The 25,087-nt window shown below is 35.6% G+C and overlaps 6 protein-coding genes across 9 annotated transcripts in view; 2 read left to right on the top strand and 4 right to left on the bottom strand.

Annotated features, from left to right (window-relative positions):
• LOC124309295 (uncharacterized) overlaps nucleotides 1-4,168 on the bottom strand; it is a 39,805-nt gene extending 35,637 nt beyond the window's left edge. Inside the window, exon 1 of one of the 2 annotated variants that reach the window (XM_046772801.1) lies at nucleotides 3,246-4,168. In XM_046772801.1, coding sequence (XP_046628757.1) covers nucleotides 3,246-3,333 — 88 coding nt within the window. In that variant the 5' untranslated portion in view covers nucleotides 3,334-4,168. The remainder of the gene's footprint in view (nucleotides 1-3,245) is intronic. The other variant, XM_046772804.1, reaches the window with a different exon arrangement.
• A 3,321-nt stretch (nucleotides 4,169-7,489) lies between these two features.
• On the bottom strand, nucleotides 7,490-13,830 carry LOC124309298 (serine/threonine-protein kinase VRK1-like). Of its 2 annotated transcripts, none has more exons than XM_046772809.1 (10): nucleotides 13,810-13,830; nucleotides 12,080-12,274; nucleotides 11,879-12,004; nucleotides 11,604-11,800; nucleotides 11,270-11,513; nucleotides 10,954-11,154; nucleotides 10,491-10,744; nucleotides 10,107-10,357; nucleotides 9,835-9,998; nucleotides 7,490-9,751 (listed from the first exon to the last, which is right to left on the bottom strand). In XM_046772809.1, the coding sequence occupies exons 2-10, from the start codon at nucleotides 12,246-12,248 to the stop codon at nucleotides 9,651-9,653; spliced, it is 1,707 nt and encodes a 568-aa protein (XP_046628765.1). In that variant the 5' UTR covers nucleotides 12,249-12,274; nucleotides 13,810-13,830; the 3' UTR covers nucleotides 7,490-9,650. The 2 variants fall into 2 exon arrangements, with proteins under 2 accessions (XP_046628765.1, XP_046628764.1); XM_046772808.1 differs by lacking the exon at nucleotides 13,810-13,830 and adding an exon at nucleotides 13,396-13,613.
• An 8-nt stretch (nucleotides 13,831-13,838) lies between these two features.
• Nucleotides 13,839-14,735, top strand: LOC124309301 (nuclear receptor 2C2-associated protein). The gene is made up of 3 exons (XM_046772816.1): nucleotides 13,839-14,049; nucleotides 14,209-14,299; nucleotides 14,408-14,735. The coding sequence occupies exons 1-3, from the start codon at nucleotides 14,012-14,014 to the stop codon at nucleotides 14,690-14,692; spliced, it is 414 nt and encodes a 137-aa protein (XP_046628772.1). The 5' UTR covers nucleotides 13,839-14,011; the 3' UTR covers nucleotides 14,693-14,735.
• Nucleotides 14,736-14,865: 130 nt separating this feature from the next.
• Nucleotides 14,866-20,634, bottom strand: LOC124309300 (pleckstrin homology domain-containing family F member 2). Of its 2 annotated transcripts, none has more exons than XM_046772815.1 (8): nucleotides 20,494-20,634; nucleotides 19,457-19,521; nucleotides 18,983-19,120; nucleotides 18,808-18,871; nucleotides 18,184-18,309; nucleotides 17,972-18,078; nucleotides 17,631-17,888; nucleotides 14,866-17,492 (listed from the first exon to the last, which is right to left on the bottom strand). In XM_046772815.1, exons 2-8 carry the CDS (start codon nucleotides 19,487-19,489, stop codon nucleotides 17,451-17,453), a joined length of 768 nt encoding a protein of 255 aa, XP_046628771.1. In that variant the 5' UTR covers nucleotides 19,490-19,521; nucleotides 20,494-20,634; the 3' UTR covers nucleotides 14,866-17,450. The 2 variants fall into 2 exon arrangements, with proteins under 2 accessions (XP_046628771.1, XP_046628770.1); XM_046772814.1 differs by lacking the exon at nucleotides 20,494-20,634 and adding an exon at nucleotides 19,925-20,437.
• Nucleotides 20,635-20,836: 202 nt separating this feature from the next.
• LOC124309302 (ribonuclease kappa-B) lies at nucleotides 20,837-22,457 on the top strand. The gene is made up of 2 exons (XM_046772817.1): nucleotides 20,837-21,064; nucleotides 21,426-22,457. Exons 1-2 carry the CDS (start codon nucleotides 20,993-20,995, stop codon nucleotides 21,648-21,650), a joined length of 297 nt encoding a protein of 98 aa, XP_046628773.1. The 5' UTR covers nucleotides 20,837-20,992; the 3' UTR covers nucleotides 21,651-22,457.
• Nucleotides 21,671-25,065, bottom strand: LOC124309297 (tectonic-3). The gene is made up of 5 exons (XM_046772807.1): nucleotides 24,733-25,065; nucleotides 24,414-24,647; nucleotides 24,150-24,318; nucleotides 23,876-24,072; nucleotides 21,671-23,790 (listed from the first exon to the last, which is right to left on the bottom strand). The coding sequence occupies exons 1-5, from the start codon at nucleotides 25,063-25,065 to the stop codon at nucleotides 22,708-22,710; spliced, it is 2,016 nt and encodes a 671-aa protein (XP_046628763.1). The 3' UTR covers nucleotides 21,671-22,707.
• Between the last annotated feature and the right edge of the window lie 22 nt (nucleotides 25,066-25,087).

Here is a 25,087-nt window from a genome sequence, read left to right as displayed (position 1 = left end):
TTTTTACGGATGAAAAGTACGTAGGGAAAAAAGCGGAAGCAATATTTTTCCAAATTTTTACAAACTTTACACGTTACAATTACGAACTCGTCGTCGTCGTCGACTGTTTTGTAAATGTCTTTAGTCACGGTGGAGAGAAAAAAAAAAGAAGATTTTTAAACAAACGAGAATAACGTCTGTTATCAATTTGAAATTCGACCGGTCGGATGTCGCGGAATTTTTTATAATACACGCGTAATATCTTCACGATGAAAAGAAAAGTATCAACTGCTGCACGTTCGCACGTTTGAGCGTAAAAATATGCGTACACGACGTGTGCGTAAGACGGGAGGGGGAGGGAAGAGGAGGGCGTGTTTGACTACAGTGCGATTCATCCACGTTTCAAGTGTAAAGTCATAACGTACGAAATACGATCACACTGTGTATAACAAAAGGAACTGGGTAAAATTTTCGTACGTATATGATATAATCTAGGTATACGTATATGAACATGGCTGCGAAGAGCTTGGTGAAGTGCAGCTTTGCCATGTATATATCGGCCTCTCTCTTGTCTACTCTTCTGGCTTTGCCACGCTGCGCGCATCCGGCAAAGAAGGAGTTTTTGTTTGTCGCGTAGCTGCAGCATGTACATTCATACGTGTGTGCATACGTATGACAAATATATACTACAATACCGTGTACGACAAACGTATGGGTGTATCCTCAAAGAAGCATGAAACAGCGTCAGAGTTGAGGATGCTTTTCTTTTCTTTTCTTTCCCCCCCCCCCCCCCCCCCCCCTCACTGGCTGTAACTTTGTTAAGGGAAAGAGAAAGATTCCGTTGCAGGTCACTTTTCTTCCCCGACGAGTAATCGGGTTTTCATTATTAACCGATATTGATTTTATTTTGTACGATTTTTTCTTCTTTCAAACTCTTCGTTTCGATCATTTTGCGTTGCTTGTTTTTTGAGAAAAAATTATCATCGTCACAGGTTTTTACGTTTGCGATGCAGTGTTTCGTCGATTCGTGTCCTATCCGATATATATATATATGTGTGTGTATATACTCGTGCATGCGTGCATAGACGAAAGCTGCATGAATTTATATGCAGGAGGCGGGAACCTGGATACTAATACCAGTTTTTCTCCTTTTCTACCCAAACAACTAACGGCCACGGTCCGAAACCCACGCGCTGCACCTTTTAGCTTTAACCACCTCGTCACCCGCTTCTTTTCAACTTCCCATTTCTTTCTTTCTTTTTTTTCTCTCTTTATATACATATTTTTTGTTATCCTTTATTTTATTCCGGTTCAACGCGTGGGCGAGTGACATTTCCATATTGTAGAACTACAGGGTGGATATACAACCGACCAACCTACCTACCTATAAGGTGCACGTGTATAGCTCAGATTATTTACTCTGGTTATCTAGTCACTCTAACGTTGAAGTAAATAATTGAACGATTTTCTCGAAACGAATACACAGGGGAGAAAAAAGAAAAAACAAAAAAAAAAAAAAAAAAAATGGAGGGAGGAAAGAAACGATGAACGACGAATAAAATTGCAAGTCTGTACAATTGTAAGTGTATTTAAAAATTCATTGCGTATCATAAACGTGCCGCTTGTTAAAACGTTTATTCTGCGCATTTGAAGCTCCTCAGATTTCTGAACTATATAAGATATACGTATACTTATTTTTTCTTGTCGTTTGTACATGCAGCGTCGATTTTGTTATTATTGTTTAATGCAACCAAGCGTTTTTACAAAGGAATTTTGTTTGTTTACCTTGTTTGTTTATTTTTTTTTTCCGTGCCTGATATTTCTTTCGTTTTGTAACATAAGTACGTGTACATACGCGTACAGAGAGAGTGATTCGCTAACGACTGGATGGTTTAACGCGAACGCGCTAAAATTCGAAAGCGACGGTACAGCTTTTCGTTTGTCAGGGCTAACAACATTTTTTAGGTTATTCACGTCGCGGCGAGTCTACGGACAAATCTTGCGAACGTTGGTCATCCTGATAAAACAACAGCTCCCCTTGCTGCGCGAATTTTTGCGCACGCGCGTCAGACCATTCGGTCGTTAGAAATTCACTCAACGTGACATATTTTTACCCGAGTTTTCGCTAGAAATTTTCTTCTTCTTTATTTTAGTAATGAAGAAGAAAGAAAAAAAAAAGACGTATCACCGTGAACAAATTCTCTTTGTTTCTTCTTTCGTCGTCTCGTGCAATGCGTATGGTGTACCGATTTGCGGAATTTAAGAATCAGCCAATGCGTTGCCAGTGCACGCAACGCCGATGCTTGTCGGCATTAAAATCAGGCTTCGCGCACGCACGTGCGTCGGAGGAGAAAAGCTTGAATCGTGAAAATATATAACCACCAGGCACAGGGTGGAAAGGCGAGGAAAGAGACGAGATTCAAGGCGTGTACGCTTGTAGGTGTAAAAACGTACGTGCAACATAATAGACGATATTATCGTCTACTACGATACAATGCGGCGGGGCGTTTTTCCAAGAATTTCTTTCCATACTTTTGTCACATCTTTTCGCAAAGATATTTCATACGCGCGTGTATATGTTGTACATGGATGATTGACAATATATTTTTCGCGGTATTGGATCACATTTGTTATCATGTATGTAATAATGGGAATACGAATGTGAATGAAACAAGGAATTCTTTAGAGGCGTGTTATTTCACACAAAACGTTGTACTGTCTCAGGTCTATCCGTGTGTATAACATGTACCTACGTTATTGATCATCGCGATTCATTGGCGCGAAAATGTATGACGAATAAGGAAAGGAAGATAAAAGAATTAATCCTGTGTTGTATCCATACATATATATATCTTCACTTCCACTTGTATATAATAAAGAAATTCACAAGGTTGAAGTTAGAAACATGGTGGAAAACATGACTATTTTCTTATTTTTACAATAATTTATGAAAGAATTGATATGGAAAAATATTAATCGGTATGTTTTGTTTTTTTTGCGGTTTACTCGATTTCAAATAGTTCCAAAATCGCGAGATAATAACGGTTTTTAATCTCAGCACGAATCCGTTGCGGTAACGTTAGTAACTTCAACATGATCGAAATTTGAAAAACGTGGCGATTGAGGAGGATATTGGAGATATTATCGTAGAGAAAAATATGTAACGTAACAGAATTCGATAATTCTGTTTGAACGAGGAGGAAGAATAGATCGTGAAAGATCGATGCGGTTTTATTTATTACAATAACGAGACACGCGGAACTTACCGAAAAAATCTTCCCATGTATCGGATCCATCTGAATCAACGACGGTACTCGATCGGACGTTTCCACTTTTGACAGCCTCGCTTCCCATTATTATTTAATTATCCAGCCGGTTGATTTATCGATTTCAATATCGTTTCACGGTGCGTATTTGTGTAACGATGATTTTTTACAAGCAAACGTGGACGCGGGATACGCCTGGTGTCGTTTTTTCATGGAATATGTGGTCGGTTGATATCGGAATATTGATGATAAATTTACAACGCAGATGCGTGTAGGTATAATACCTACTTGCAACTTTGAACGAACTTACAATCACTGCGGTTTTCACAAGGATTACGAAATTATACGATACGAGGATGTTGTGTATTATATATTATGCATTGTACTCAATCACTGATCACCGATAACGATTAAGAGGGAAAAGGAGGAGGAGGTGGTGGAGGAAAGAAAACGAACAATATTGTCACTGTTGTTATTTATAATCATCACTTGCAGTATTACAAGAATCGTAAATTATTCGGTTTTTTGAAACAACTGTTTGAAAATCAACGAACGAACTGTACAGAATATTGATTACTTTAGTTATTATTTCTCTTCTCTGTTTTCTCTACGAAGTATGTATATTATTATTTACTCGTTTGTTTGAAGAGATGAAAAAAAATTCTTCATCTTTGACGATGATACGCAAGGAAGAAAATTAAAAGAGAAAACTCGAGGATGGACTAGATGCGACAAAGTAGCCGTGGTTCAAGTACAAGGGATACGCAACGACGAGTCCACTGTTGTAATACCGTGCACGCGTGTAAAAATAAAGAAAGAAGGACGTAAAGAGTACGCGTATCGTGGAGGCAAACGGCGTGCGATGAACGCTCGAGGAAGAACGACATCCCCTCGGCGCGAGGTCGCGACACGGACTAAAGCGGCAGAGAAACAGACGAAACAGTCCTCCTCGATTCTCCGTATCATATACCTATATATAAGCTTAGTGGAGACGCACGTATGTAACCTACGATGCATGCGAGGAGTTGCCGCTGCTGCTGCTGCTGCTGCTGCTGACGATGCCGATGCCGATGCTTTGCATCCATCCGTCTCACGGTTTAAAATCGACGACGATATCGGAACTTTTAATGACGTTGAGAAGGAGACGATGAAGGAAAGACGAAATCCGTTGCCGTTCACGACCGACTCATCGAGACACGCTGAAACTAAACTGTTGTGCTCCCTGAAATCATATTACTGCCCGATTTTCTATAACCAGTTTTCCAGCGTTCGTATAAATCGCGGTTATACAAACGAGAACATGCTTTAAGCGTTTTTCCATCCGTGTTTTGAGTACGCGAAATACTCGGTTCTACGACGGAAGAGTCAGTTTGCGAACGCGCATGCGCGGAGGAGTTGAAAAGTGGTCTTTTATTGTACTCCGCGCGTGCGCCGACGCTGAAAAATCTGACGTTGCGCGAACCTAACCTGAATTTTCGTGCTTCGTGGAAAAACGCGTTACAGACTTTTGTCATGTAAAGAATCGCGTGGAACAAGGAGGCAACGGTCTTTTCGCCTCGCGTGTTTCTTCATCTACGACTCATATTGCAAACTTACGCTCGCCCCGAAAAGATCGTGTTTGTCTCTTTTTTACAGAATATGCTATTTTTCCAATCGCTCGGGGCGATGGTCAAAATCTAGAATTTCGACCGGATTCTGTGTGCCGTAGCTTCAGCCGCCATCTTGAATTTATAGTTCAAATCTGTAAATATCCAACGTGACCAAAAATTTTTACCAAATTGCGATGTATAAAATTAAATTTCTTTCAAGTTTATTTATTGTCATTTTTAATGAAAATAAACGGTGATTAGTTATTCGACAAAAACAAATTCTTCCATAAATTAAAAATGGCGGCCGAAGCTATCGCCGAATCTTTTCGAAATTCTGGATTCAAACTTAAACCCTCGACCTCCGCCCCTCCCCCAACGTAATTAGAAAAATAAAATTGTGCCATCGAAAAATTGGAATTTCAAACGCACGTTCGATCACGGATCACCGATTAGTCTCGACGCGACGGCAACAGACCGTTGAACTTACGTACGTACAATGATACGAACCTGCCGCGGTTATACGAGTAGTCGAGTCCTAACTCGGGGCAACGCGCTTCGTTCATCAATCCCACTACGTACTCCACTATTCCCCCGTCATCTCTCAAATCATCTCATCTCAGCTCTGCTGCATTTCGCCGCTCGCAATAAAATCTCTTTTATTTCTCCATACTGGACCTCCCTCCGTATATAAGGACGACGCCTCGATTCGTGCTCTCGACTCTGAACGGATTTGTGAGTTGAGTATACTATATATATATATATATGTATATGTATATATGTACAATACAACGTGCGTTGGAACACTTTTTTTATACATGTACTCTAATTCATCGCGATGAATAAGCACCCGCCTCACCCTCTTTTTCACCGACTACGCGACGGTATTATTCTGTCTGTAATACAGTCCAATCATTGATTCTCTTGCGGTATTTTGCCAGACTGCCGCAATCACCTTCGGCGTATTAGTAATTTATTGTTTGTAGGTGCATTCTTTTCTTTCCCTTTCTTTTTTTTTTTGCACAATTCATGAAACCATATTATTTATTTTAACCACCCACGACGGTTCGATATTATACCTACGTACAGTTATAGCCTTTCGATATTGCAGCTAGATAAAATGATCTTTGGATATTTCTTGACACGTTGTGCAGAATAGGCTGTAGCTTGGTGAAAGATTCTACCAAGTTGTGCGAATTTTTACAGAAATTGGAAGATTTCGAATTATTTCGTAAAAAATTATAAGTCTTTTTTTTTTTAAATTATAGGAATTTGTAAATTTTTTTTTTTACCGATAAAATGCAAATTTTCACGAAAATTTACATCAAGCTTTTATCGGAAACCATGAATATTGATAATCTTTTACGAAAACACTTTATTGTACAAAATTGTAGGAAATCATCTAATTTTCCTAAAAATTCGTAGAAAATCGTAGAAATCATTTTCACCAGGTTTGGAAAATTAACCGAATCACCGCTAATTGGACGATATATAAGAAAAATTTTCAGTTGAATATGAGGAGAAATTTTTGTCCAATTACTGTAGTTTAACTTTAAATCAGATGAAAATGTAAAAATTTGGAATTCGACAAGAAACTGCGAGACGATTCTTTTTTAAAATTCGACAATTTCATATTCGTACTGTATATATTATTCATACGAATTTTATTCTCGTACGCTCTTCGGTTTTTATGCATGTGGGGGCGGTGACGCGATGTTCACGCGCATGGGTAACCATATACCATAAAACAGAAACGACGAACGTATGAATATGTGTGAATATATATATATATATATATATATATATATATATATATTTGTAGACGGATCGCCGTTCTATTATTAGACGGGGGCAGAGCGCCTGCTGTTGCATCCAGGAACGGGATGAATGGTGAATGGATTACCAACATCTCGCGAGTATCGCCCGGTTACGTTAAAAGTTCATCTTGCCGATATTCTTTCCTCCAGCCTGTAATACGAGAAACAAGTTGGAGATTTTATTTTTCTCACCTTTATTTCGAATTTTTTCAAACCAACGTTTTGACCAATTTTTTAAACAAATATTTTTTACCGTCGTTTGATTTTTTTTTTTTTTTTATGTCTTATACGAACCGAAACCGAATTTTGATTCAACGCCAATTTTTGCTACAACTTATTCTCGCGCATGTTGATATTTTATTATTATGCGTATAATAGATGAGTATATTATTTATAGGTATGGGTATCAAGATCGATGTATATAATGCGCGCGTATAGATTGTTCAACACTCGATGACGAGGGTATATTTTTGGAGAAGCGAGCAGCTGATAAATAGCCGTTCAACCTGTTGTCTACGACGTATCTCTTTATGTATTTTTAAAACCAACAGATCGTAAGACGTCTTGATCACGGTGCATATATGTTGTATAATCATATTGTATTTCTTTCATATTTTGTAACTTTTATTTAAATTATTTTCATTATCTGGGCAATTATACTTGATTAGTGTTTCTTTTTTTTCTTTGACTCGAGGATAGGGATACGGAATCATTCGAAATAGTGATTAGATTACGGTATATACATATTATTCGTAGTATATATCATGATTTATTTTGCCTTAATATATATAAAATGACAATAAGAAAGAATCTTCTATCGAATTTATTACGTAATAGCATATTTATAATGATATTTTGTTAGATTTTATTTGAAAATTTGGAGCTTTTTTTTTTTTTTTTTTTTTTTATTACATTTTATCAATGTTTCGTTTTGTTGGTTCTCTTTTTCACTACCACTATTATCACGTTGAAATGTGATTCTTACAGTTAACGGGGGAAAGTAAAGTACAAAATAAAATAATTAAAGAACATATTTTCAGCGGAAAAATTAAAAACGGTAAATAAAGTTTTGTTTTGTATTCTCGTGAAATATTTAAGTCAGTTTCCGGTGCATTGAAAATCATCAATAATTGAGTAGTAACGTACTATATAAGGTATGTTAGTATGATATACATATAATATATATATATATATATATATATATATATATATATGTAGATTATCAATATATATATATATATATATATTGATATCAAGATTGTACCGAATGTAAATAAGGTTGCGTTAATTTCCTTGAAAACCGTCCCTCCTGTAAACATACGCGTGTAACCGGGACACAATAAAATCCTATTACATATATAATGATTATTCTAGAGTTATATATATATATATATTTCGTTTTCAACGAAATTAACGCAACGTATTTACATTCGGTACAATCTTGACACGTAATTAAATTAGGTAATTCATTTGTTGGCGTGATTAATATTGCTGGTTTCTTCTTTTTTTTCTTTTTCTTCTTCAAATACGCGATACATTTCTGTATACTATGTATTGTTATGTGAAAACAGTTTTCATCATATCCGAAAATAACACGAAGACTAGTGATGTTAAAAATGAATGAAACAAATCTGAGTTATATAAACTTAGTGGATAAGCAAATTAGTTTTAAATTTGAAGTATTATTTGCATTTTCCTATATTTTGCTATATTAGCGCGAATCGAATACAGTTTCCAGTTTGTCGATTCAAATTGTTTGTCTGGAAGCTGACTTGAATGAAAAGAAAAATATCCAACTCGTTTATCCCGCATAAGAAAGAATCTTTTAAACGAAAACTTATTCACGAATCATGGAATAAGTATTTTCCTATAAGCCACAATTAAACATATTATATTATTAAAATTGAAATAGATATTGAGTTGTTCTAGTGCTTTGCAGAAAATTGTTGTATTTTTTTTTCGCGTATTTCTTGATCAAATGAAACTCGTTGGAACAAAAGTAAAGTTATAAGTTTTTCCCGTTTTTCGGCTATGTTATTTATAGATCGTTGTGTTCTAAAAATCTTATTGTTAGTTGATCGGACGTTTCGTATAATCGATAATTCGCACTTTGAGAGCTATAGCTGTTTGAATCCGAGCACTCGATTCAGGTTGGAACAAAAACAAAAAAAAAAAAAAAACCCGTAATCCTGTCAAGAAAATACAATCAAGCCGAAGAGACTTAAAGGACGTTCGAAACTGCGACAAATTTAAAATCGATTTTACAAATAATTATGAACAACACAAACGTAAATAGCACGTACAAGATAAAGTGATTAGAATTGCAAAGGTACGGGCGAGATTAAATCTACAATTACCGCTATCTAGACTTATTGTTATGCTCTTTATAGAATGATAATAATAATTAAATAATAATAATAACAACAGAGTAGGAGATTGCATATAGCTATTTGCATTCACAGAATATTGATTAATTGTAAAATTATATTCGTAATTCATTTGTTTCATATCATTTAGACATCGGTGAAAGCAAGTTAATACTACATAATGCAATGGTTTAGTGTCAAACACCGTAACGAAAGACTGGCTGTGGTTTAGATATTTTCAAATAAATTTTCTTATTTTTCTTTTGTTCTTTGTTTTTTTTTTTTTTTTTTATATCTACTAAATTTTTCATCATTTGTCTAATAAATCTAACTCATACGGGGAGGAACAGTCTTATTCAATTTTTGAGACACGTAACGATCGTATATTGTATATAAAGCATATAAATTATATAAACGATAAGAAAATTTGTCCATCTCGGATGATCGTCGAACTTAATATAAGCTAATTAACTAATGAGAATCCGTGAAACAATACTCATTCAAGCGTCCAAGAGTCGACTCGTTATTCGATTTTTCAATATTTCTTCCGTTAAAGGACTTTTGTACTCGTCCTCTAGGTAACGAAGCGCGAAACGTGTGATGTCGGTTTACAGTTTGAGAAATATTTACGCCGTCCTAACGCGTCCGCTTTTTCTCGATTTCACGACTACCAGTTTTTCCAGTAATAGGACCGGAAGAATCCAACATTCTTTGAAGTATCTTTTCCCCAAAGCCGGCTGTAAAGTTCAATGTTCGGTCAGATTAAATCGCAACGACTTTCACTTGTGTAAATATTTCGGGACACGGGACATGCTCTTACGTTGTCGGTTCAATAAAGCTGCTCGCGATCTTGTCAGCCTTGGGGAGCAACACGTCGCTGATTTTTTCTTGGATGTACTGATTACCAATCTTGCCAGTCTGTTTTGAAGCTGCGTCGCCACCGCCTCCATAGCTGGCGTCATCCATTTTGCCTTTAGCTCGTGACTGATTGTGAGAACAACGGGAGAGTCGAATTTAGTTTCAATATAATAACGAAAGGAGAAATACAGTTGACATCGTGAAAGATTTCACAAATTTCTACCGTATACTCACTCGACCATTTTAGATGAATTTCGCGACTTCATTGAGCCCGATTGTTTTTCTTTAATCCTTTGAAGAACCTGTAGCATTGCGTAGGTAGGGAGTGCGGGTGGTGGTGGCGAAGGCGGCGGCGTAAGTGGTGGAGACAACGGCGGTTCTAAAAGGTGTAATTTTGCCATCTTATCAGGATGCCTGGCTAATACTTCCTCCCAGCTGAATTGTGATTTTGAATTCGTCGGGTGGTTTTTTCTGGTCATCCGCATCTGGAAGACGTGATTGCACATTTATTTACCTTCTTTGCGTAACGGTTTGAAAAATTGTATAGGTAAAACTTCACAAATCTTGAAGAGAGATTTTCAAGTAGAATGTTAAACGATTGATATTAATGATACTTACTTCACAGTTTACCGGTACGCACGGTTTTCGTGCTGCATTTCTGATGCACAACCGTTTCATGGGCTTCAAATACGAGATATTTTCATTCGGTGTGCGTTTATGAGTTTTCTTCGAGGATACTAGCGAGTTGGGCGAGGCAACTGTTGTGTCGTTCTTCCACGCGCTTCTCGAGAATAACGATCTTAGAAAATTGTAATCAGGTCTCGTTTCAAATCCCAGATTAGCCACGTACTGCATATACTTTGTCAGCGTTGCTGTTCAAGATAATGAAATTCCATAATTATTGATGATAATTAAAATCTTTTGTTGCGCACACAAAAAATTCACGTAAATTAATATAATAATTAAATAATTAATATAAAAAAAAAAAAAAATTCAATGAATAACAGTATGAACAAAACATCTAAAAAAAACATCCCGATGAAAAAAACAAAAATTTCGTACCCTGAACTAGTTAACTTACCAGGTGGATATTGTTCGGACGGAAAACATTCGCGCATGAAACGGGGAACGTCAGAAAGTGCGAATTCTTTATGCTCCTGAACAGACTCGGGGCTGGTAGCGATGGACATGCCTCCGCTTTCTTTTTCCCATGGAAGACGACCACACAACCATTGTATTAAATTATAACCCAGTGTTTCTAGATCACCTCTCCTGGAATGTGCTGGAAGAGATGGTTTTTTTTTTTTTTTTTTTTTTTTTTTTCTTCCATAAAATATATTAAATCTAAAAGAGAGAAACTAGTATATAGAATCAAGCAAATTCCCGGTTATACTTACTTCCATGGTGCGCATCGCGCGATGTAAATTCTAAAGTTCCTTCGTGCGCTCTTCTTTCGTCGTGTGCAAAAGGCTTGTGAGTTCCGGATCTTGTTCGAAAACGAAATGCCAGGCCATAGTCAACCAGGTATGCCTCTGGCTCTTGCTCGACCAAGTCTTTAGCCTCGATGTTTAATAGAATATTTGAGCCTTTAACATCAGCGTGAGCGTATCCTCGACTGTGAATATATTCCAGCGCGTTGAGCTATAATTACGGAAAGACAATGATAAAGAGTTGAAAACGTTGAAAAAATGTTAGGAATGAACAAAAGAGAAAACGGTATCGACGACTTACCATCTGAACAGCGAGGGCGTAGACCGTTTTTGCGTGAAGCTTTCGCCCTCGGGCTAGGAACAACTTGTTGACGTCAATTCTGTACCGCGGTAATACCAGGAACCTGTAACGTTGTCCTCTGAACACGTGCGACCCCGACCCCTCATAGGTCGGAACCCCGACTCTCCTTATTCTCTGCTGCTTGCACCAACTCTCGACTGTAAAAGGACAACGATTATCAACAATGAAGAACAAAATCGCCAATTTAAAAGCAGGCGAATCAGGTTGCAACTCACTCATGTGCCATTGCGCAGCTCTGATGTAGAAATTCATTTCAACAAAGAGCGGGCCATTATTGTGCGGCTCGACCTTTATCACATATCTCGCGTCGTGACCGGCAACTCGATTGACGACATTTGATGCTGAAATTTGGAAAAAATCGCGTACCGTTTGCAGGATCGAAATATACAAATTATTCTTTCACGAAAGAAACTTACCAAGATAAATATCTCCAAATCCTCCGTATCCTATGGGTTGGCCTAATCGCCATTGGCGTTGAGTAACGTCGGTTAATATTTCACCGGGTGGAAAACGTGCCGGTAATCGGCATCCGGGAGCTGCTACTCTTTTTACAGGTATTTCCTCAGCTCGCTGCTGTGGTGCCATCGTCGCCTTTCAATCATTCACGCCGGCTGCGAAAGTATAGATTTTGTTTTAAACAATTTGTTAAACATTCGTAACGAGAGTTGTACGTCAAGCCGGGATTGTAGGGAGGGTGTGAGATACCAACGGAATAAATGATACAAACTTCATGTTTTATAAGATAACTGACATTTAGATGCAAGGGTTGAAAGTTTCGATTTTGTTTTTTTAACGTCTTTACAAATATATAACAACTAAGATTAAATCAAGCGCTTACGATTACGCAAAGTTTTAAGTCTTGTGTCATTTCTTTTTTTATTTTTTTTTTTTTTTTATTCTGCAGCGACATTGCATTTGACAATTTTTTTGAAGTATTTTGTATTTGATATATTTAATTTTCTATTAGACTTATGATTAAAGTCTTACTTGGCTATGTTAGTGATACAAAATGTATAGAACACAACAATATGTATTATAATATATAGCCTAAGTAAATATTTATACAATTCAAATGTGATTGATGAGGGAACTTGATTTAAACGTAAAGAAATTTTCATTGGTATTTATAGAATAGGGAGGCGATGAATTCTGGTTGAAACAAAACGTAGCCGTTGAACTTTTATCCTTGTCGAAGTAATGAACACAAACGCGTATCGTAATGATAAAAATATTTCACCATAAATGCTACAACAAAAGTAGCAAGTATCTGACGTATATCGACGTAACAGTTAAGTCATTAGGTACATACATTGATAAATTACGTTAACATTGAGTATAATATTCTGTACATATGTTTGTATGTACGTATCTACGTATGTTACATACAACAGTTTTGAAAAAAGAAATTATTAAGATTGCCACTTCTACATGGGGATATTTTGGTGACAATAGATACGTCCTGTTTAGCTGATTTTTAATTTGAAAGTATCACGTAAACGTTACGAATAACTTGAATCACTTCGTTGTGTTGATATCTGTGAAACAGAAAGAATCAAATAAATAAAAGACCGGTCCTATTATCGCGATAATAGGCACCAGAATGTTTGACAGAATGGAATAGGCTAAAAAGCAAGAGAAACAAACGAACGATACGAAACAAATACATCTATTAAAAAGTGACAAAAATATTATTGAAAACGATCATCTCAAGATTAATTCAGTTTCATTTTACCTAGAGGGAACACTGTTTAGTCACATGTATAAATTGACGGTTGTGTGGTTTTATCGATTTAATTGCTTGATTTTTACACATCAATTACGTATCATTCAGCACTGTATTTATTAAAATGTTACTAATTTAAATCACTTTTTCACAACTGATTCTGCCAGAACTTCACTCGGTACACATATTTCCGCCATTTTACGCATCGGTGTTAAGTTAAGTGCCGATCAGCTGAACGCGCGTTCCTAAATATTACCAACATTTGACAATATCAAAATGACATTAGAAATGCCTATATAGGTATATGGAATAGAAAAGTTAGATTAAGTTCATGAAAACATTTGATTAACTTAAAGCTAAAGTTTCGAAATATTTATGCATTCAAACAGTTTTTGTCTTTTAATTACGAACTATTTTACTTACCAATTGTATGTTCAGCATCTCGTCACAGTTGCCGCTGCAGACGGCAAACGGACGTGTGTGAAATATTACTCCAGAAATGCATTTCGGAACGCAGCAGCCGCATTTTGACTTTGACGTGTTGTCTTAGGTTAGGTTAGGTCAAGTTAGGTTATCTCACATTTGTAATCGCGGCGGAAAAAGTTCTCTATTCGCGATCGTGATCATGAGTTGTATATTCAAGCAATACAAATGGAATTCACGGTAAGTCTGAAAATAATTCAGAGTTTTACTTTCGTCTGTAAGGTTTGTTTTTTCTTTGTCATCTAATCGATACTTTTTGGCGTATGAGGGTTAAGTTTTTGTTTACTAAGTATACTTCAGTCTTTTGTTATACAATTTTGTGTTCGGTTGAATTTTCAGGGTCAGTTCAGTGTTGAATAAAGATGTTAAAACTTATGGGAAAAAGTATATTTTTGACGACTCGGAAGAAACGTGCTGGAATTCTGATCAGGTGAGAGGGATGAGAAATTTATGTTAAATTCATTTCGACTTGACGATACTGTTGTTAACTCTATCTCGAGTGTTAAATTAACGGTACTGATAGTTAACTATGTTTCAGGGTTCTCCACAGTGGATAATGGTCGAATTTGAAAATGAAATTGAGTTAGCCTCGTTTGAAATTCAGTTTCAAGGCGGATTCGTTGGTAAAGATTGTCGTTTAGAAGCTGGATCTGATTACCAAAGCCTGAAGCCTGTAGAGCCTTTCTATCCCGAAGATATTAATTCTGCTCAAAAGTTTCGACTTACTGATAAAGTAAGAGCTAAAACTTTTAAATTACTTTTTGGAAATAGTACAGATTTTTTCGGACGTATTATTGTGTACAAAATGTCATTTTACTCGTGACGATTGTAAGTGTAGAAAATAATTACATGAATCTTGAAAATGACTCAACTGCAACGTGAATATTCCTGTTATTCTGTCCTAAAAAGTCACCTACCCTCGTCATCTGTCTGTCGGCGAAATGCTTAAAATTAAACCGAAGGGTTTTTGAATAGCTTTCATCGGCACACCCAGAATACTTAAATAATTTGCAATTTATTACATAAAAGATACAGAGTTTGAAGTAACAATTTTTTTTTTTTCTTTACTTTAGATGTTTCAAATTTTACAATCAGTCATCACTTACGATAACTAACTAACAAAGTATTCTTATCGTATCGTTTAACATATGTATGCACATACTGTGTTACTGTGTCTGATGAGTTAATCTTCATGTGTGTAAAAGTTAGAGCCGTAAAAACAACATGATAAAAGTCCTATACCACAACGATATTAAATTTATAAATGTATCGAGGTGTTGAATTCTTAAAGGGGCAAATTCAGTTGTGATATTAAAAAACATTGTTCGGTGGCAATTCATACTTTTTTCTTGATAATGGGTATGTCGAAAATGCAACGTGTACTTCCTTACACTTGTATTATGATTAATTAACAAAGTATAGAAGTAGCTGTATCTATGTGTGTGTGTGTGTGTGTATTATAATATTAATCGTTATTCTTATTTCACACGGTAAGGTATAGTAAAATTTTAAATATCTAAAACAGTGATTTGAAGGCATTCATAGGCATTATGCAGGTATGTACATACGTACTTGGCGAAATTCGTACGTATATACGATCAGTAATATTGATTGTTAAAAAATAATTCTTTCATATCTCTTGAGCACCCAACAATTTTTTCACATTAAGAGTAATTTATTTATAGTGTACGTTGATACACTTTTGGGAACAAATACGCAGTGGTCGGATTATCCAAAGGCTGTCGTAATCACAAGTAATAATTGTAGATGGAGTTCATGCTACCGATTAATATGACAATCATCTTTTTTGAATTTTTAGACCTCACGAAATTGATTGAGTATTTGATATTTATTATTTAGAATTTTTTTTCTTTACCCAGGGCGTCGCAGTTTCCCTTTTACTTTAATTCTTTTTCGAAGCAAGAGCTCTCTGTCTTATTATCCTATGGCCGTATGTGTTTACTCACAATCTTTTATATTCCTTATATGTATTATTTCATATAATGTATGCGTAATGTATAGCGTTAAAAAATTATATCGCATCTATTAATCAGAGAAGGATAATAATTTTTATTATTTATTATCATCATTATCGCAGGTAGTGACACAGGTAGATTCATAATTGACTCAAGTTAGAATATAAAAAATATTTATGAAATCGATTTCTACCTTACATACAATCGTAACTTTATCAAAAATATTCGCTCGGGCACAAAATAAAATTAATTCGTTTCTATGGAGTCGCAAAATTTCTTAGACAAACTCGTATCGAACACAAGTGTTTTAATTTATTAGAGAAAATCTAATTCAATTGAGATATGTGAAATAATAGTTTGCTCTCAATGAAACTTTAAATATTTTATTTAGTGTCGCGAGCAAAATATTTTCACAGTAAAACACGCAAAATATATCTAAGTTTCATCTCCTCATTAGTTTGCATTAAAAATGTTACGCGTAGCAAAAATATTTACCATACATGTGTCACTACGATATAAAAATGTATCATTTATTTTGTCAGTTTAGAGCCGCCTCCCAATTTCAAGTGATTATACTAAACATTATTATATTGCTCAGTATGTTGCACAACTTGTGGTCCTTGAAATAACATCGGTTCAAGCACATAATACATATTATATTCATACATATAATTGTACAGAAAAAAGTGCATATATATATATATATGACGTAACTAATAAGTCCAGTCTATATACTCGTGGCTGAATAACTGTGACGTGCAATTTCGTTGCAGAAGTATTATTTTGTCTTGAAAAATATTAGCATTTTCATTTTTCAATTGAGGTAGCCGTCTTACAGTTAAGTTTACGTCCCAGGTCCAAATTGTTTCAATTTACAAGTAAATGATTATTTTGTTTTCGTAAATTCTAGTTGACTACTGGTTGTATGAGAATTTTTAACCATTCGGAAGTTAAATTTTTCATAACATTTACAAGGCACACAGTTGTAAATTTATTTCTTAATGTCGTAGTATAGCTAGATCAATGACGTATCGAATTGATTTTATCGATGATACGTGAACTTGGAGAATGAAGAAAAAAATAAAAAATAATAATCGTTAAATTACAAACAAATCTATCGATAGGAATTAAATTTAATGTTATTCACGAATTGACTTTGATACGCCAGCTATGAACATGCTGAGCTTATTTCGTGCTGCATTTGCCATATCACTTATTCGATGGGTGTCTTGTGGATAAGTATTATTTCCTCATGAGTAAGGAAAAAAAAAAAGTTAAATAAATAAACTGCTCGATTTTAACAGAGTTTAGCATTTGTTTTCTTTCAATAAAAATTGCACAAAATACAAAATTTGATTGGAGGGACGGTAATGAAATGATTTTTTTCAATCTTCTTTATAGATCTGGATGAGCCACGCTCTGTTTAAAGTTAATTGCAAATATCAGAGACATATTATTAATTATGATTACTGCAATGTACGTATAAATAAATTTTCACCTTTAACCATCGAGCTATACAAAAATTCCAATCATATTTTATTTAAAAAATATTCAACTAAACAATATTTATAACTTCTGATATTGCTCCTCCTTAGGCTGTGTTACTTACTTCTCATCCAACGAATTAACCGTACCGTAGAATTTTGGCTGCAATACGAGAGAGTAATAAGTAAGAATTGTCAAGTTTTCATAGTTTTGCGATTTCCTAACGTCTAAAAAATTTCGAAAAATATACGTCATCGTTAGAACCGTTTTTGCAAAAGCGATAAACGTGCGATTGCTTACCTCGTCGTGATTTGCTTCCTTATTGCTGTCGTCTTCGTCACCCGAACTATCATCACCTGAGCTATCGGCAGAATTGCGCGGTGCATCTTTGCTGTTGTTCAGACTGTCGCCAGGAGTCGTTGCTATTTTAACTTTACTGGCGGCGTCGTAACACTGTAAGCATACTCTGACTGGTTTTCCACCACCCTGACCAGGCAGAAGCAGTTTTTTATTACTGCAGGGTCCACAAACGACGGCTCCGCATTGCCGGCAGTGATGCTGGAAAATGCCATTTTTTTTAAAAAACATTTAGGAGACAAATGCAAACGTCGTTACTTCAATTATTTGTACAATGTATTTACCCGTCTATTTAAAACTGTGAATTGTGTTTTGTTGCAATGCATACAAACGTTCGCGTCATTGTCGGGTACCCAAACAGCCGCGTGAACCTCTACTGGTTTTTTACCACCTGAAATTTTAACGATTATTTATGCATATACGCGGTAGAATGCATGAATCACTTGATGCTACGTTTGTAAAATGATTCTTTAATGACGCGTATACAATGACTCACTTTTTCTTAAAAGATCTTCAATGCATTTTGTAATGTGAGCCATCCACTCTTGCTTCTCTGTACCGGTCGCAGCGTAAACAGGGAATGACTTCATTACAGTTTTTATCAGCCAACCATTACGATATTCTAGAAACAATATTAATATTAGCGACGTACAGCAACTGTATCTTTGTTGTATAGATTATTTTTTATTTTTGCATACAATTTTTAATATTCGCAGAAAAGTTATTCATTTATCCAATTGCTGAAGTGACGGATTTAAAGATGATTTTTTTCCTTCACGAATATATTCTGGTTTTCAAAATTTATTTGAGGTATTATAAGAATGTTGGTAAGATACGTCAAAATATGCTTATATTATTGTGGTGATACTGTCGGGACATGTGGATTCTGCCAAGCGCTATCTTATCAAGTAGATAAATTTTAAAGCCGATTTGTGATGTACATACCAAGAGAATAAAATGGCATAGGGAAAAAATTACAATAAATACTAGACACATACTTTATTCTGCAATCTCATTTAGACTAATATGGGAAGTATGACCAATAAGTGTGAAAGAGATGCGGGAAGTTTCGTAATGACATTGCAAAATAATGTTTGGAATAACCAAGGATTCAACTTACGTCCGTCGTCGGCCAATGATTCAAGTTTCACTTCCTCCAAGGGAATTATATGTTGTTTGTTGTACTGAAAATGAATTTACCAGTATTATTTTAGATGTCAGATTTGCATCGTACATTTTAGTTTGTTTAATTTTCGTATGATACGTTATCGAAATGGTTGAAAAAGACAACTTACTTTTTTCTTGTTTATCACGATATTTCCATAAACAAGTATATCGTTGAATAAAAAGAATTGCCGCGGTTTTGGCTTTTTTCTACACATCTTTGTCAAGACACCTTCTCCGACCAATACCCTCCCAGGTACCGCAAGTGGCTATCGATACACACACATGAAAAACGTAACGATTATCAATTTATTCATCATTTGTTCACCCCACTACCAAATTGCATAGAAATTTATTCTTCACTTTGCTACAGTTTTTCTCCAATATTTAACCATTCACGGTTTAATCTAGTTTTTTGACGTCGTCGATGGGAGTCGACGAGATCGCGTTGCGTTCTGGCTATCTAATGAAACTCAGACGTAACTTTACCCATAGATTTTAGAGCCAATACCGGAAATTTTGTTAAAAGCTGGCGTGTAGTTATCGTGGTTAAATTGAGGCAGTTTGCGAGTGACGTGTTTTAGGAAAATTACGATATTTCTTACCTGGCCCGAGCTGCCAAAGCAGCTTTCCACCATTGCGATACGCCTGGCATTCGCTTCGCTGTTTACTGTGAATAAATAATCAAGTTTAATGTGTATTTTAGACAGAAAAGATATCCTGGTGTTTAAAAGAGACGATTAAAAGGCGTGAAACGTTTGTATTTAGACTGTTTACGCGAGAAAAATTAATAGGCGGGATATTTTCGTTCACGTAGGATTGTTGCAGCTGTCAAAAAATTACTACTGCCCACTTTAACGCGTTACGAATAACTCCAAGTTCCGAGTCTTGTCAAATTTGCTTGTAAAGTGCCGAGTCTTTTTTTTTTTTTTTTGTTTTTTGCACAACTTTTGGAAGCAACGGGAATGAAATGTGACGTATGTTTTAATGAAATTAACACGGTTCTAATTAACGTTGCGAAAATTTGTAATAAACGGAGTATATCTATATGATATAAAAAAAAATCAACTAACCAAGTCGGTCAACCATGGCCCTATGAATCAGGGTTAACAACAGCAGGAAACACTCGAAACATGAATCACTTTGAAACGTATGTACTTTACTACTGCAGCCTACTATCAGTCATTCAATTAAAATCGAAACACGAACAAATGACTCGGGTCGAATATCAGCCGAGTTGTTAACCATTCATCGTCGCGTATATATATATATACGTATGTATATTATGCACTCGGATTCACTAGTTCCTAGTTTATTTCTTCTTCTTGTCGCTTTCTTTTGTTTTATTCACAAACCCTCGCCAAACAATATCGGATTTTCTCTTTCGGATGTGACACGTATAGAAAATACACACAATTTGCACAAGAATATTGATGTCTGGTGTCGCCCCTTTTGGTTATTTCGTCAGAGTACTTTATGTTATACACACACGATTTTGAACAGCGTAGTTGCGTACTTGCATTACATACGTTCGAGATTTTCGGTATATGCGCGTTGCTGAGTTGAGATAGAAAGACAACTTAAAAAAAAAAAAAGAAGTTGAAAAAAAATAAACTATCGAAACGAAAGAATGGATTATTACCGATGATTCGAACGTTGCAAATATTCGATGATTAATCATGTTCCGAACACTTGAACATCGCTCCAACAAGATCAAATATTCCCCCCTCCGCCTTTTTATTGCAGCGAATAATTGTTGACGATTATTCGTGATTTATGCAGGTGTTATTGAAAATTCCTAACAAAATTAGAAAATTGTTGTCGGTTTGTAGGATAAAAAAAAAGGGGGGGTCAAATCTTATTTCTCGAGATTTTACAAACAAATGAAGATCTCTCAACGTCACTTGCGAATAAATCGAAAACAGTTGAGTCGGCGACACAACTTTCGTAGTTGCGATATATCGGCGTTTGTATCGATCATACCAATGTCATATGACTTGATGGGCGTAACTTGCAATTCTCATCTCTGACGGTGGTTTTCTCAGGCGAGATTGTTTAGCTGGTGTTTGCGGGGAGATCTCCTCGAACTTTTTGAGTTTTGATTGATTTTACGGGCCCTGCACCAAGCTCTAATATCAAACATGGTCAAAGTTTGCGGACCTAAATATGCCCTTTGTGGCTTGATAATATCTGTTTGGGGTATAATCCAGCTGGTAAGACGCTATATTCACCCTTTAAGTAACTCGATTCAGTTCCATCTTTCCTGTTATATTCATGCTTGCTCATAATTCTCTGGAATTTATTCAATTTATTGACATTAACCGTCTTTACCGTCCAACGATGCGTTTTCTGTTCCCTTGTTGAAAAGTATTCGAACCAAACTTTTTCTTGTAACCAAAGTTAACCCCAACTAGTCCTCGTATCGTGTCCCGTACTTCATTCTCTTCAACTCACTTGTTACAAAGAATTCAATTTGTGTCACCTTTTTGTTACTACAAGTGAAAAATGTTATATAAGTTTCGCTTGAATGATGTATCGATTATCATTTACGCATAATATTAATTCGTTCCGTAGATACTGATGGGGGTATTCTTTCACATAAAGAGCGTTGCCTTGATCGAAGATGTGCCGGTCGGAGAAGGGCCGTTTGCGACAAAGGATGAATTTTACACGAGTATAGACAGGGGCTATGTGCAAAATGCTTACAACTGCTGGATCGCTGCCTGCATTTACGTTTTTACCTTCCTAATTTCCGGACATCAATTCTACATGAATTCAAGGTCGTCGCTTAGCGTGTAATTAAGATTTTTTGCCCGGAATCATGTTTCAGGCATGTGGCCGTTTGGAGGGGAAAAAAATAAGAACAAAAATAAAATTGTAACAAAACAGAGGCGGCGGACGTAATGAAGCGAGTATTATTAATCGAGATGATGTCGAGTTACTCGTTTCTCAAGCTTGCTGCGTTATTCAGTTAAATTTCAAAATTCTAATACTAATAATCATTTCTTTGGTTTTCAATTTGTCTGTCGCACTGATTTAGCAAGAGCGTAATTTATTTGTACAAAATTGTGTAGATTTATGTAATAATAGTTTCATTTACTGTTATCGTTAATCGTCGTCTTCTGTTCTTTTAAACCGATATATCTATGCATGCATTTAGCGGTGCATCTATTCACTTTAATCGGAACAGCAGTTGGTAATTCAATATTTGATGCAAGTAACGAGGTAATTACCTGGCGTCGTGTAGTTTGAGAATGTTGTCACGCAGATCTTGAACTAGTATTTGTTTGAGGAAAATATTTATGACTTATTAATATTTACTACATCCAACAATTCGGAGCATCTAACTCAGTAATCCTTTAGGCATTGCTGAAATTATTCACATGTGGATTTAAATTTTTTCATCCGTAACATTCCATCACTACCAAGTTTCGAGCAGTGTAACGGTTCAAATATGATGTGGTATTATAATTATAAATAGAATAGATATGTTATAGTAAATTACTAAAATGCGGTGTTTGATTAAAGTAGTATGATTTTCGATTCATGTAAATAAAGAAATCAATAAATGAATGAATAAATAAAGCAGGAATCACTGTCTGAAAATCGCTTTTCTAATCGATTTTATAGCCATATAAAATTTTCGATGCGCAGTTTATTTTCTTCATGGTTATTTCAATTCTTGAATAAAAAATGGGAAGATTTTTAAGGGATTACGAAATAAATTTGAAACTACTTTAATACTGTTGTAAGTTCACTTTTTCTCTTAATTCGTATAAAAATTCTTTGGTCGTTGTGCGAAATAATATAATCTTACAGGCTAAGAATACTTTCAGGTGAGATCTACAATAAAATCTTAATACGTAATAATTAGTGCAAGGAATGTGCATAAAGCTAGCAGATGAGATTCTTGGGTGATTGGAGCATTATTTATAAATGGATAAAAAAAATCTTGCGGTAACGTGATATCCAAGTTTGGACCTTCCGCAAAAAAGTACTTAGACGGTCGTGATACGTCGTGAAAAATTACGTAGCTTACAATATCAACAACTAATAAATCTGCACAATTTTTGGTGTCGCATTTTATCCAATAGATATCAGACTCCTCCGAGAACGTGATGCCGATACCTAAAATTTTGTAATTATCCACAGTTTGTGGCTCGGACAAACGGCGATGAACAATATCAATTCTCAACGACGTTACTAAACCTGAACATATTAATTGGTCATCTACAATTTGCGCGGTAACAACGGTTTGCGGCATTCTATCGAATATAATTTTTAACCAATCATCCGTGTTATTACTGCGTAGGTAATTCCATTTTGCAACATAAGTCCTGTGTTGATCAACCTCGCTTACGTTGAACAAAATTTTTTTCAACATAGCTTCAATAATTAACTTTTGTAAATCTATACAGGATTTGATTGTAAAGTTACGAGTTTCGTGATGAATTTTACAACTCAGTTTCAAATCTTCACCAAAATTGACCGCGTATCGACGTTCCTTGTCACATTGACCATCAACTCTGCTAACGGGCAGAGACAGGAAGTAATCCGTTTTGTCAATGTTGACGTAACTATAATCTGCGGTGTTTGTTTTGTTCGTTATTAATTCTCCTATGATGATTGGTTTTCCTAATATGTAACCGGGATTACCGCTAAGGTGAAACACTTTACTTTGGTCATCCCTAAACCATTTATAAAATACTTCAAATTTTTGGTAAAATCCTTGAGAAGCGTTGCCAATTTTGAGATAAACATCTAAAGCATTCATTCCTTTTATGCCGTTGTGCGCAAATACGTATCTAACACTTCTGACGATGTTGGTGCAAGTTCCCTTGTTGCACTTTCCAGTTGGTGTACTTTCATTTTTACACAAATTCCACGAACCCAAGCAGTAATACGATTTAACTGGCACACAAATAGTTCTTGGACACGTCTGTAAAACGTAGAATTATTGCAATAGTAAGTTGAGGTATCTTAATACTGTATGATTTCCTATTTTTCAATCTAAAATTTGGTACCTGATTGTTCAACTTGAAATTAGAATCGTTGTATAAAACTGGTGATGCTATAATAGTAAAGTTGTTGAACGTTTCGGCAAACAGTTGTACATTCTGATTTTCCAAGGAAATTTGCATGCAGGAGTCGCTCCATTCTTCGAGATATTTCAAAGCTTTTTTGAATGAACAGATACCTGTGAATCCTGTCTGAGGCAACTCTGTCATAATCCAACATAACGGATTAATGTTTGCACAACTAGCTGCGAAAGAATCGCTGTCAAATTAATTATTTTACCTAACTGTTTGATGAAACCGTTTTGAATCTTCCATATATTATCTCCGTGTCGATACGGCGTTTCCGAATTAAATTGTAATGGAACATGAATTGCGCTCTGCTCCCATTTAAATCTGCTTTTTTTATTTTTTCGTACAATTTCGTCAAGGGTAGTTCTGTTTGAAATAATCTGAAGCAGGATAATTGCATTTTTCGTATCAGTTTCACATTGTATCATCGGTTTCTGTCGAATGTAAACACATTGCGTGTAAGAATAATACTCACTGGATCGTAACCGATGCTGTAAACTGGAGGAAGATTATCATGGACGATACAAAATAAGTTATCTCTCAGTTTTTCAAGCAGATAACGAGTTTTGTTGTCTTGAATGTAATTTTCATCCCAGCAATAACGTGTGTCATATACTTTTGGACGATAATCTTTACAGGCGAACAATTCCGTGACATTCAAATCGTTGCAATCCACGTCACAGCAGCAATTAATATCGCAAGAAGACATCTGTGGAATTGATTATATTGCGTATACTTAATCAAGCAAACAAAGATACTCTTTTTGAATGGAAAGGAATAAATGGAATAGTTACCGTCAAATCGCAGTGGCAATTATCTTCTCGATTTTGAGGTCTACCGACGAATGGTTTTGCTGATGAAGTAAATGGTTTTGAGGAAGTAGTATCTGGCAGGGGGGACGTTATTTTCACCGACAAATTTTTATCCTTGCTGATATCGTCAGGAACAGTTTGCGATGTTTCGATTTCTTGAGTCGTTGTTCCAACCGAGTCATTTGTACTTTCTGATACATCACAATCGGTATCATTTAAACACGTTGACGTACTTTTATCCAAAGTTATTTCCGTGCTCTGTGCGTTGATTAATACAGCCACGTAGCAAAGTAAACGTATCATATTGGTGTGCATTTCAGATATCAATGTATAAAAT

Source organism: Neodiprion virginianus, chromosome 7 (assembly GCF_021901495.1).
Source record: "Neodiprion virginianus isolate iyNeoVirg1 chromosome 7, iyNeoVirg1.1, whole genome shotgun sequence".
NCBI lineage: Eukaryota > Metazoa > Arthropoda > Insecta > Hymenoptera > Diprionidae > Neodiprion > Neodiprion virginianus.
Note: the sequence above shows the minus strand (reverse complement) of the source record. Positions and strands in the feature narration are given on the sequence as shown.

What these genes read in the sequence shown, in the direction of transcription:
- LOC124309298 (XM_046772809.1), bottom strand. Translation starts at nt 12,248, where the DNA reads ATGGCACCACAGCAGCGAGCTGAGGAAATACCTGTAAAAAGAGTAGCA. An exon ending in GCGCGATGCGCACCATGGAA is followed by an intron (nt 11,155 to 11,269) that starts GTAAGTATAACC and finishes CATCTCTTCCAG; the next exon opens with CACATTCCAGGAGAGGTGAT. An exon ending in AATTCATCTAAAATGGTCGA is followed by an intron (nt 9,999 to 10,106) that starts GTGAGTATACGG and finishes TCTCACAATCAG; the next exon opens with TCACGAGCTAAAGGCAAAAT.
- LOC124309301 (XM_046772816.1), top strand. Translation starts at nt 14,012, where the DNA reads ATGAGTTGTATATTCAAGCAATACAAATGGAATTCACG. An exon ending in CAATACAAATGGAATTCACG is followed by an intron (nt 14,050 to 14,208) that starts GTAAGTCTGAAA and finishes TTGAATTTTCAG; the next exon opens with GGTCAGTTCAGTGTTGAATA. An exon ending in CGTGCTGGAATTCTGATCAG is followed by an intron (nt 14,300 to 14,407) that starts GTGAGAGGGATG and finishes ACTATGTTTCAG; the next exon opens with GGTTCTCCACAGTGGATAAT.
- LOC124309300 (XM_046772814.1), bottom strand. An exon ending in TCGTGATAAACAAGAAAAAA is followed by an intron (nt 18,872 to 18,982) that starts GTAAGTTGTCTT and finishes ATTCATTTTCAG; the next exon opens with TACAACAAACAACATATAAT. An exon ending in AGGAAGCAAATCACGACGAG is followed by an intron (nt 17,493 to 17,630) that starts GTAAGCAATCGC and finishes CTCGTATTGCAG; the next exon opens with CCAAAATTCTACGGTACGGT.
- LOC124309302 (XM_046772817.1), top strand. Translation starts at nt 20,993, where the DNA reads ATGGTCAAAGTTTGCGGACCTAAATATGCCCTTTGTGGCTTGATAATA. An exon ending in TTTGGGGTATAATCCAGCTG is followed by an intron (nt 21,065 to 21,425) that starts GTAAGACGCTAT and finishes TTCGTTCCGTAG; the next exon opens with ATACTGATGGGGGTATTCTT.
- LOC124309297 (XM_046772807.1), bottom strand. Translation starts at nt 25,065, where the DNA reads ATGCACACCAATATGATACGTTTACTTTGCTACGTGGCTGTATTAATC. An exon ending in ATTGCCACTGCGATTTGACG is followed by an intron (nt 24,648 to 24,732) that starts GTAACTATTCCA and finishes TCAATTCCACAG; the next exon opens with ATGTCTTCTTGCGATATTAA. An exon ending in CGGTTTCATCAAACAGTTAG is followed by an intron (nt 24,073 to 24,149) that starts GTAAAATAATTA and finishes GGATTATGACAG; the next exon opens with AGTTGCCTCAGACAGGATTC.